At 42.4% G+C, this 10,748-nt stretch overlaps 1 protein-coding gene across 1 annotated transcript in view; it reads left to right on the forward strand.

The window, feature by feature from the left end:
• Positions 1-10,477, forward strand: part of ANKRD33B (ankyrin repeat domain 33B) — a 48,329-nt gene extending 37,852 nt beyond the window's left edge. The window contains exons 3-4 of the mRNA XM_021538417.3: positions 933-1,073; positions 8,841-10,477. Coding sequence (XP_021394092.3) covers positions 933-1,073; positions 8,841-9,691 — 992 coding nt within the window. The 3' untranslated portion in view covers positions 9,692-10,477. The remainder of the gene's footprint in view (positions 1-932; positions 1,074-8,840) is intronic.
• The last annotated feature ends 271 nt before the right edge of the window (positions 10,478-10,748 follow it).

Genomic DNA, 10,748 nt, shown 5'->3' on the forward strand with positions numbered 1-10,748 from the left:
GCTGCCTGACAGACGGCATTATTTTATAGAGCATCAAAGCATCATAAAATGATTGACAAGTGAAAGGAAAACTATTTTGAATGAGTCATAATGGCCCTAGCTATCCATCTGATAGTCCAATTACAAAGATTTGGTGTCTTAATTGGTCTTCTAACCATTTAGCCAGAGATGTGCTCAGCTCCTCACCATAGCCTTGTAGACACTAGTTATCCTGGCATACAAGGCACATGAATGGCAACAACAGTTGCTTTTAGAAATAGAACTTAAATAATCTATTTTACTATCAAAATTGAACATCAATCCCATTTTCCAACTGAAGGAGAGTAGACAAGTAGCTTTACACTGTCAGAGGGAAAAATAAAAATGTGGGATCCTACACAAAATATTTTATTCTCTTGTGTCAGTCCTGGCATGGTTTGAAAGCATTATTGGCTGGAACAACTATGCACAGTCATTACTTTTTAATGAAGCACCATGATTGTAAGGCTCAAATTTACCAGTGGAGGGAAAATGATGAACCCTTGCAATCAGTTGCCCCTGGTGATGTGCCTTCCTTCCATAAGCTGTAGGAATTCCTGTTGCAGTGCTACTCACTGGGTCAAGAAACTGGGGCCCCTTGCAACCTCAGAGTGACCATTTCTGGTTTTCAGTTATTCCCTTACCTTAAACTGACTTTTCAGAAAGGACAAAAATTTGAGAAAAGGTGGGAACCCAGATTTTCCACCTCCTATCTGAATATTCTGGTCAAAAGTCAGGGCCACTTAACCCTAAGGCTGATGACTGCATTGAGTGGAAGAGGACACAAAGAAAAGATGTCTTATTAATTATCAGCATTTTCTACTTATCAGACCTGCAGAAGTAAATTTTTGGTTTATCCTTGAGACAGCACCTGCATTGTATGACATTTTCTCTGCTTTTTTGCTTCTTTAAAGGGCACATAACCATTACAAACTATTTGTTGAACTATTTTCCTGGGCTTGATATTGAGAAGAGGAATGCGTTTGGATTCACTGCCCTGATGAAATCTGCAATGCAGGGGCGAACAGAATGTGTGAAAGCCTTGATGATGGCAGGTATGCAAAGTGTTTTTCTTTTTCTTTGTCACTATCTAACAACTACCAAGAATAAAATTGACTCTTAGGATGTTTGCTCTGAGAACTGTGGTAAAGCCTTCCCTGAAAATAGGTGCAGCTTTTAAAGAAGCCATAGTCAAGGCAGTGAAGGCATGTGCTACAGGAGTTTGCCTGTACAACCTCACCCAGGAGCTCTCCTAGAGCTCTGAGAGTGAGATTGTCTCCAGGAGAGTCTGGGGAGCAGGATCATCAAAATTTGTAGAACAGGAGTTAATGAAATCCATGACACAGGTGGGAAAGACATGCCAGTCGCTTGCTGCCATCTCTCTGTGTGGCAGACAGTGCAAGGGTGGGACCACAGCCAGACCTCCATTTCTGCCTTGAACTGTGCTGGGCACTGGAAAGCTTTGGCTGCTCCAGTCCCTGTCAGGAGTGTTTGGTGTAGGGACCACATCCCACTTGGGAACATTGGTGGGAAATTTGGTGACTTATTTTTTTGTTAATGACTCTACAGCTCTGAGTTTGGTCTCCAGGTTTATGAGCAACTGGGCACCACCAGGTCTGTGTCAGCTGCAAGGAGGGAGCTGTGGCACAAGGAGAGCAGCTCTCTGTCTGCCCACCTGTCTTTCTTCACATCTGAGAACAGGAATTTTGTTTCTTACTCTTGGCTCTTGTCTACTGTTGAATTTCTGACTGTGTTGCATTGCAAGGTGAAGGGGTCCTGGAGAGGAGATTCAGAAAGCCCCCTAAGGGGCAACAGCCTCTACAAGAACAGTCCTAACACAAAGCATCTTTCAGCCACAATATTGTATGGGGTTTTTTATATGAGATAATCGGTATATAAACTGTTGGATAATAATAAAATAACTAGCTTATATGAATATATATTCTTGTTTTTCAGTTAAAGTCACACAATTTTATCAAGCATAGTGATATTACTATCCTTCATTTCATAATATCCAGTTTCTAGACATTGATATGACACAGAAAACATTATGTGGTAACTGGTGTTTTATTTTATGCTAGGTTCTGTAGCCTCTTATTCTGGAACAAAGGCTTAGAAGTCAGATCATTAATTTTAAATTTTTATGACAATAAAACTATGAAACTACTGTCAGAGCTTGAACACCACTAGAAACAGATGCACTTTCTAGACTCACACATACTTCACACAGATGCTAGTTCACAATTTTCCAGTCAGTGTTATAAATCATAATTTAAAATTAAACTTCAATCCTATGATTTTCTTACCTGTCAAATTTACCTTATGATGTCATGATCTATTATTATCACTAGAGATCCAAGGGAAGCTTGTTCTTTCTCTTTGGGTCACTAGAAGCTGTTTCACAACCTTTCAGCTATGTAAATAACTCAATGCTTGATATTCTGATTCTTATACTAAAATATTATCAAAGTCCACTTCTGTGGTGGCTGCCTCTGGCATCTGAATAGCCATTTCTTGTTTCCATGATTCATAAGAAAACAGGCTATTGGGGAGAACAAACCTTTAGACAGCCAGAAAATGGCTTTCTTTAGCCTCCATCTTAAGTTTGCCTACAGAAAGCTTTATCAGCCTATTTTTGCATCAGAGATAATGAGGATACCAAAGATTGTCCACCAGCTAAAGATCTGATGAATTAATATGCTTTTGATTTTCTAAATTGCAGTTTCAGTGAGTACTTGCAGTTCCTCACATTTTCAGCTCAAAATATGGGCCACAAAGAAAGTGCAGTAAATTACCTGCACCTATTTTAATATCTGAGTATTTTTTAGCACTGCACAATCTGGTGAAATGGAGGGAAGGAAGGAGGGAAATTCTCATTCAGAATGGGTTTAGAAGTAGTTTGGGATTTAAGGGACACTGAGTGGGTGCTGACAATTTAAGTACTAGTGAGCTGAAGAAGATAAAATAAGTTATTGAAAGATTTGGTGAAAAATTAATTTCACAAATAACACAGCAAAATTTCATATTAAAACATAAAAATGCATGACAACATAGAGGGGAACACCCATAATAAGCTGTGGGTCTACTTGCACAGCTACAAAGCAGTTATGTGTGTTTAGAAAGGAGTTAGTCAGGAGGTTTTTAAACCTGGTATTTGTTCAGTGGCTTGGGTAAGACCTCTGCTGATGGCCAGCTACTTATGGCAACACAGGAGGTCAGCAAAGCAAAATAACTCACCTTCCTAGCTGCCTTAGCATGGATTCAGCACAGTCAGATGGGGAAAGAGGTAACAGCAATGTGTGACAGATGGTTGGAGCTGGATTGCCAAAGTGACTGCTCTTTCTGAAACATGAGTTTGTGGAGGAGGGCCAAGGTCAATCACTACAAGATTAAGGCACTCTGAGACACTTGGCCATACTGTTGCTCTTTCAGAGGGACTCTTGGAACACGTGCAATTGCTGTTTGCGAGCGCACAGCGGGTGAGGGGGCCGGTCTCCCAGCGGCACTTTGTCACAGGCTGCAGTGCTGCCAGCACCGCGGCACTGCCAGCATTCAGCAGGAGAGACAGCCAGAAATGCTGGTATGTCAAGCCCTCCTGTAATCTCCAGTCTAAACTCAGTGCTGCTTTAGTAGCGCTGTTGGAGTGGCCCCGGATCTGGAGACTGGGCTTTAAACACTACCCATAAAACAAGCTGGTGGCAGATGCCTGAGCCTCCTCAGCCCCTGTCTTTAAACTCATGATGCTAGTTCTGCATCTCAAAAGTGCGGCTTTTGGGGGTCACTTGCTGCTGTCCCCCGGCCCCCCGGGACCCTCCGGCTAGCTGTCCCCTCCGGGGCCGGGGTTTTCCGCGGTCCCGCTGCCCTGGGCTTACCAGGCAGCGTCTGGGTTAGCACGGTCCGAGCTGCGGCGCTGCCTCAGTCACCGCTAGGATTCGAGATAAAGAGACCAAGAGAGACCAATGGTATGCTTGTCCAGAGAGATTGTATTGCCTGAACCATAGCAGGGACCAAAGGCCCTGGGCTACTGCCCAGATACAGTTTTATACAGCAAAATTAAGAGATAAGGTCTAAACAATAGAAACAGTGTTCAGCTAAGGCACATCAGAACCACCCCAGGGGCCAGGTCCAATGGGAACTGCTCAGGGGTGGGGAGAAGGGGGTTTTCAGAGAAATGCTGAAGCGAAACTTTCCCGAAACAATGGGGCATACAGAAATGTATCTTTTCCTCAGTTTCCCATTCCCAAGGCCTTTCTAAAACCCTTCCTCCACACTACCATGCAAGCATGATAGCAACACAAAAGGACATGAAGTCTTAATAAAATAGGATATTTATATCCTAAAGGAGCATGTGTGTTCAAATTAATTGTGCTGAAAATGATCTTCAGGGAAACTTCTAGGAAAAACAAGGCTAGTGGCAAGTGCAGCATTCCTGAAAGAAAACTTGTAGGCTATAGTTACACTATAATTACAGTTAGTTCAATAAGACTGCTATCACATTTACAAAGGGACATGACTACTCATGTGTATTCCAGGTAAAGCATTCTGCTGAATGACAAGTTTGTTCAGGAATTTTGTGTGGAAAATCAATAAAACTATGGTAAATAATGCCTTAGAAGAGATTTTGTGATATGAGGTATGTTGGAACTCAAAATGTCTCTCAGACATTTTTAGAGGTTCCAGGCCTTGGTCAGAAGCATTTTAGACCCTGGCAGGCAGCTGGAAACAGCTGTGATTTTGAGTTTGAGCCATGGAATGAGTTACCAACTTTGGAGGTGGAACAAGCAGTCACAAAGGGTTAGATAGTATAGTAGAAGTAGTTACAAAACAGAGGGGAATTTTTTTTAGTATTGTACAGGAGGGTTTTAGCACCTGTACAGGGGGGTTTTTACTTTGTACATGGGGGTCAGAAGTTCTAAGATGGAGGAAAGTGGGCTGATCCTGTTCTTCCTCCTTCTTCTTCCTTGCCTCCATGTTCTTGGTGATGCTGGCACTTATGGATTGGTTTAGAGTAGAAAAGCACCTTGTAACATAGGTAGTAGGTATTGGGGGAAAACTGTAAACACGGACCATGTAATATATCATATAAAAGATAGCAGCAGCCCTGGGCAGGGAGAGAGAATAAGAAGACAGCAGACAGAGAGGATGTCAGGGTGTGTGTGTGTCTCTGCCTGAGCTGCTGACCAAACAGCCGCAGTCCAAGAAGACAATCTTTTAGATAACTCACAATAAACTGCCTTGAGACCGAACAACAAGAGGCTGTGGAGTTTTTCTTTGGAAGCATGGGTTGGAGGAGAGACTTTACCACCACATGAGACCCCCGAACCAAGCCCGGGGTTCTCACAGAGGTACAAAGTCAGCATTCATTTCTGTTGGTAGGTTGGGATTTCAATACTCTGTAGTATTGTTTCCTGAGATAGAGTTTCCAAAACACCTGGGGACCCATCTGTCAGAAAGAATGGGCTGCTCCTTAAAGGAAGGTGATCCAAGGGTGACAGTAAGGCCTCAGTACCAGTCTCATCAACAAAGGTGCTCCTTCAAGGAACGTGGCAGGGCTGGTGACAATAACCTGGATCAGGCAGCACTGCAGATTGCCAGGCAAGTCCATGATGACAAAGGAAAGTTCATAGAGACAAAGTAGGTCTGAGGTAAAACAAGGAATTAAGTCTGTGGGTCAGGGTCAGACCAGCAGGGGACAGGCACAGCCCTGACAAGGACCAGAGCTGAGCACAGCCCCCAAGCAATGGTGGGGAGTCCCCAGTGAGCACTATCTGTCACTGTTCTTTTTGAACTCCAAATTCTCACAGCTGCACTATATCAAAACTGGAATGACTCCTTCATGAAGATAATGGTAAACAGCTGTCTATACCTCTTGCTTGTTTACAAGCTGAGAATTAAATTTTTTATTTTAAGACAATTCCTTTAGCTGCTGTTCTTCCTGTATTAATTCCTTGCCTGTTACCTTTACATTAAGGAAACAACTTCCACATAATTTGCCACAGTCACAGTGAGCTCTTTTGGGAAGGAGTTCAGGCTCAGTCAAGTGTTAAGAAGTGACCAGGGAAAGAGGCTAGCCTGAGATGAGAGAAATTCAAAGATAGGAAGTTTGGGTAGGGAGGTTCAGAAACAGGTTAGTGAAGCAGAAGGTATGTATTGGTATGTCCTTTTCTCTCCCCTTACTGATTTACCTGTAATTTCTGCAGTCATTAACTTCAACAAACCATTCTGCCTCTGAGATCTTGCAATCCTTTTTTCAAATCCACAGCTTGTCAATTCTTTGATTTGATTCCTTCCTTCTCTTTGGCTCCTTTCTGCCTCCCAATCCAGTCCCATGCTTGACTCCCTGCAGTGCCTTGGTGTTCTCTCTCTGAGTGTCCTTTCTGCAAATTTCACTTAAATTACACTTAAACTCTTATCAGCAATTTTGCTTAGCGTGTCTCCTTCTACATCCATTCTTGATCTATGTCTCTAGCATCTTCTCTTTAGGGATTTTCTCAGCGACTTAGGAACTAACTTAATAAAGCTGAGGTTTTTATCACTTTCCCCATGCTCTTTTTGCCATCAGCTTCCTGTAATGACAAAACATCCTTTGTGGGAAAGGTTATACTGAATCCATCACAAACTGGGTTGTGGTTGCTTTTTCTTATATCAAGTCCTCCTTATTCCACTTTGAAATGCTGTCTCCAAGACAATCCACCTGGAAAAAAATTATCATTATACTCAGTCTCTCTAATAAGTCTCATTATCAGTATTGTCTGGTCCTTTCCTCAGATCTCCAAACATCTCCAAACATAGGCTGTAACTTTTGTGACAAGATCTGCGTAGGTCAGTTTTGTGTTGGCTGTTTGAAAATGGTCCTTCATCTGGTAAAGAAGTCCTTCAATAAATAAAATATTCTTTGTATCCAAGCTTTAAACTTTTTCAAGAAACCCAGAAACTATCTGCAGGGAGAGAGATATGAGTAAATCATGACTAAATGTTGCAGAGCTCAGTATGCTGAAGGCAGCTGGGCAAAGTGCCCGTGCCTGTCCCAGGGAACAGTCTGCAGCCTGGAGCATGCAAAGCTCCCTCTGAGATCAGTCAAAGTTCAAAGGCAGAATAGAAACCAAAGGATTTTCAGTTTAAGACCCTGACTGACACCAGAGAGTATTCCCTCATTCTCCCATTGATTTCATTCATTTACCTTCATACCCATATACTGTAATGCATCAAGATGAATGCACCAGGTGGTGTACCCAGGATCTCTTGGATGTGAAGCACAGGATATGGTGCCAATTGTCAAGTCTTTGACATGTCTCTGAGATTCTTTTTAATTGCTGCCATCAGGCCAGTTTTTGGACAGGTCTTTTGTATCCTTTAGCATTCACCAGCTCTAATCTGTTGGCTATTTGCAACAGTGTCCTGCTCACTTCAGCTTCCAGAACCACTTGCTGCTGCTCATTGTTCTGCAGCAATTCTTCCACAGGTGCACATTGAATTGAGTTTCCTGTGTCCTTTTCAGAGCTCTTCTCTGTGAGCAGGATTTGGCATATGCTACCCTCATTGACAAATGCTCACAGCCCTACCCTAATACCATGGGAGGACTTCCCTGCAATTATCTGGTTGCCAAGGAATGTGGGTATGGTACTAAAGAAGCTGTAAAGGATACCATAGGGCAGACGAGGATGCCTGCTTCTTGTGATGCTCTTGTATCCTGTTTTCAAGCACCCAAGTGCCCCGGAGGAGAAGAGTGTAACTCCACTTGAAAACAAAAGGATTAAGAACTAAGGCAAAAGCAAATGTGTGGGGTCTTATAGGAAGATGGAGAGATCAAAAAAAAATGCAAAGATGGAAAAGGATGCAGAAATATGTGATAAAAAAAGAATGGTGATGGGGACAGATATGAAAATTGGAGAGATAAAGTTCATAATCTGGGAATGGGAGAAGGATGGGTCAATTGAAATAATTTCCTTCCAAGACAAACACTTCAAATGTCTAAGCCTCTGCTGTGTAGCCTGTATCCTAGCTGCCTCTTTTGGCTGGTCCACTCAGCAATAACATAATGTTTTGTCTAAAAATTACTTCATATCTTTAGGGCTGGTAATCTCAGGTAGATGAGAACAGCTGTTCTGGGTTCAGACTGAAGGTCCATCTCACCCATTATCCACTCTTTGACATTTATGGAAACTTTCCTTATATTTTATCACCCTTGTTACCATCTTCTCAACATTTCCTAATTCTATGGGGTGCTTTCAGACATAAGAGAGCATTAATTGTACATTTGTTGTTTTCTCTATTTCCCCTTTTTTAACTTTCTGGGTTTTTTCCATTTTTAATGCTTTTTAAATATATTTTATTTGCTGTTTTTACCCCTAGTGAGCAGTGAGTGGATATTTTCGTGGAACTTGTGAGCATTAGGCTAAGACCTTTCTTCCAAGTGGAAGTGACCAGTAAAAAGTCCACTGTTCTATATGGGGAAGGATTTATTTGTAGAGAATTGTTTCTTTCCATATCTGTAACTCTTTTCTTGTGAGCTCTACTGAATGGATATTAAAATGGCAATCAAGATTAAATGCAGGTGAAATTCATTATTTCATTATTTGTAATTTTAAGAGAATTTCATATATGCAGTCTTAATGTCTTTTACCTTGTTTTAATTAAATAAGGGGTTCATAAAGTCAGGAACCAGATCTATCCTTATTGCATGTTCATTTTGACACAAATACTATTGTGTATTTTATGTGATATTTTCTTGTAGGGATCTGCCTGACTCACCTCTGATCACAGCAACAGGAATGCTGATGCTTTAATTAATTAACACTAATTGTTTCTCTTTTTCTTTTGAGGGGCAAATGTTCATGCAACTGACCCAAGCCGTGGATTGACTTCATGGGAATGGGCTTGTTTCACAGGAAGATCAGAGTCTGCCTTCATCATGCAGAAGCTGATGGACAGGCCATGCCCAGAACAGTTTTCTGATCAATATAAACCAGAATGGCCAAAAATGAAGGAACTTCTTGCCAAGGCTGCAGAGCCAAAAAGCTGTTTGCAGAAAATTTCTGAGTGCGTAAGGGCAGCTGTCTCGTTCCAGTCTTTCTATGGCCCAGAAGAGGATGGGGTCCTCGACCACATGGTGAAGGTGACAACAAGCTTAGGAAGTCCCTTCATTGCTCTGGGGTGCCGGACTGTGTGCCCAGGCAGCCCACCTTGTGTGGGGAAACGCAGACTGGCAGTGCAGGAAATCCTTAGGAAGCAGAGAGCAGAGGAGATCCGATCTCAGGACAAAGATCTTGTTAGCAGCTACGAGAAGCTCTTTCAGAACTCCAAAGTCACAGTGGTCCCCAAGAAGAAGGAGCGTCGAGCCAGCTTGCAGCCCATCAGAATTGCCATGTCCCAGGTGACCACAGTGGCCACGAGGAAGGCAAGCCTCCTGCCGCTCCACCTGCTCCGGAGGAGCAGCGTCCGGCCGGGATTTGTCATCCCCAAAGTCCGTGTCAGCAAGGCTCCCCCACCCACCTTCCAGCCGGAAAAGGCGAGGAGGAGGAGCAGTGCAAAGGAGGACCCCTATCTGCAGATTCCCAAATGGAGATACAAGGAGCTAAAAGAGGAGCGGAGGAAGGCAGAGGAACTGGAGAAGAATAGAGCATCAGAGACTCAAAAGCCCAGGCTGGTGTCTCCTGCCCAGAGCAGGACCTGATTTGAAGGTAGTTGCTGAGAAGGTTCTTGAGCTGCTAGTCTTGTTATCCTAGCAAGATAACACACTGAATGCCTTTGTGCATGTCCACTGCTCATGGAGCTGAGTGATGGCCTTCAAGGAGCAGAAATACAGCAGAAATACAGCAAGGGCTATGCCACAGCAAATCTGATGGTGAGCAGGAAGGTCTTTGAGCTGGAAGACTTACTAGTTTACTGGTCTGCTGTTGACAGGACGTTCTAAGTGGTGCAGTCCTCTTGCGAATTCCTGTTTTACCAGCTCCTGGTGAATGACTGTGAAACAGCTTGAAAAACGTGCTTGAAAGGATTGTATTTTGTGTTTGTTCATTTTGTAATGGACAAATTAAGGAGCTGTGTTTTTGAAACTAGACATTCCTCCCTCTTCTTCCTTAGGTAGACATATTGCAAAGGTTTATAGTAAAAATTAAAAGTTTAGAATTTACCACAGTATTGGTTGGCAGTGAAAATCCAGGTCTACAGTTGTTTTGGAGATACTAAGCACTTTATTTCTATTCCAGTAAACAAATTTCAAGTACACGTCTATACAGTCTGTATGGATGCAGTTCTTAATGCTATTCTTTGCTCTGTTGAACCTAAAAAGGGCTTAATATGAAATATCTGTGCAGTTAAAGTATTCATGTCTTCTGCAAGTATAAATCAGGTGCAGGGACTGATTTCTTTGAAGAAATATAGAAGATGAGACAATTTTTGATTGCCACCATCACCTAAGATTTGCCTCCCTGAATAGATCTCCCTTTATCCATTATCTGTTGTTTCCTTTTTAGTCTCAGGGAATATTTTGTCATTGCTTTTAACTGTGAAATAAGGGAGATGATGAAGCACAGTGGATATTTTTTTAGGTTGATATTTAAGTTTCTTTTTAAAAAACTCACCAAGTTTATTGTCAGCCTTTACAGAATATAGCCAGGATAAGAATATTATGCAGCTTTCAGAGGTTCAAGCAACTTTCCCAGTTGTGAAGTGCAGCTACATGCTGTGAATACCCAGTCAAGAGGTGCAGTACCAGGCAGCTCAGCCAC

This window comes from Lonchura striata, chromosome 1 (genome assembly GCF_046129695.1).
Source record: "Lonchura striata isolate bLonStr1 chromosome 1, bLonStr1.mat, whole genome shotgun sequence".
NCBI lineage: Eukaryota > Metazoa > Chordata > Aves > Passeriformes > Estrildidae > Lonchura > Lonchura striata.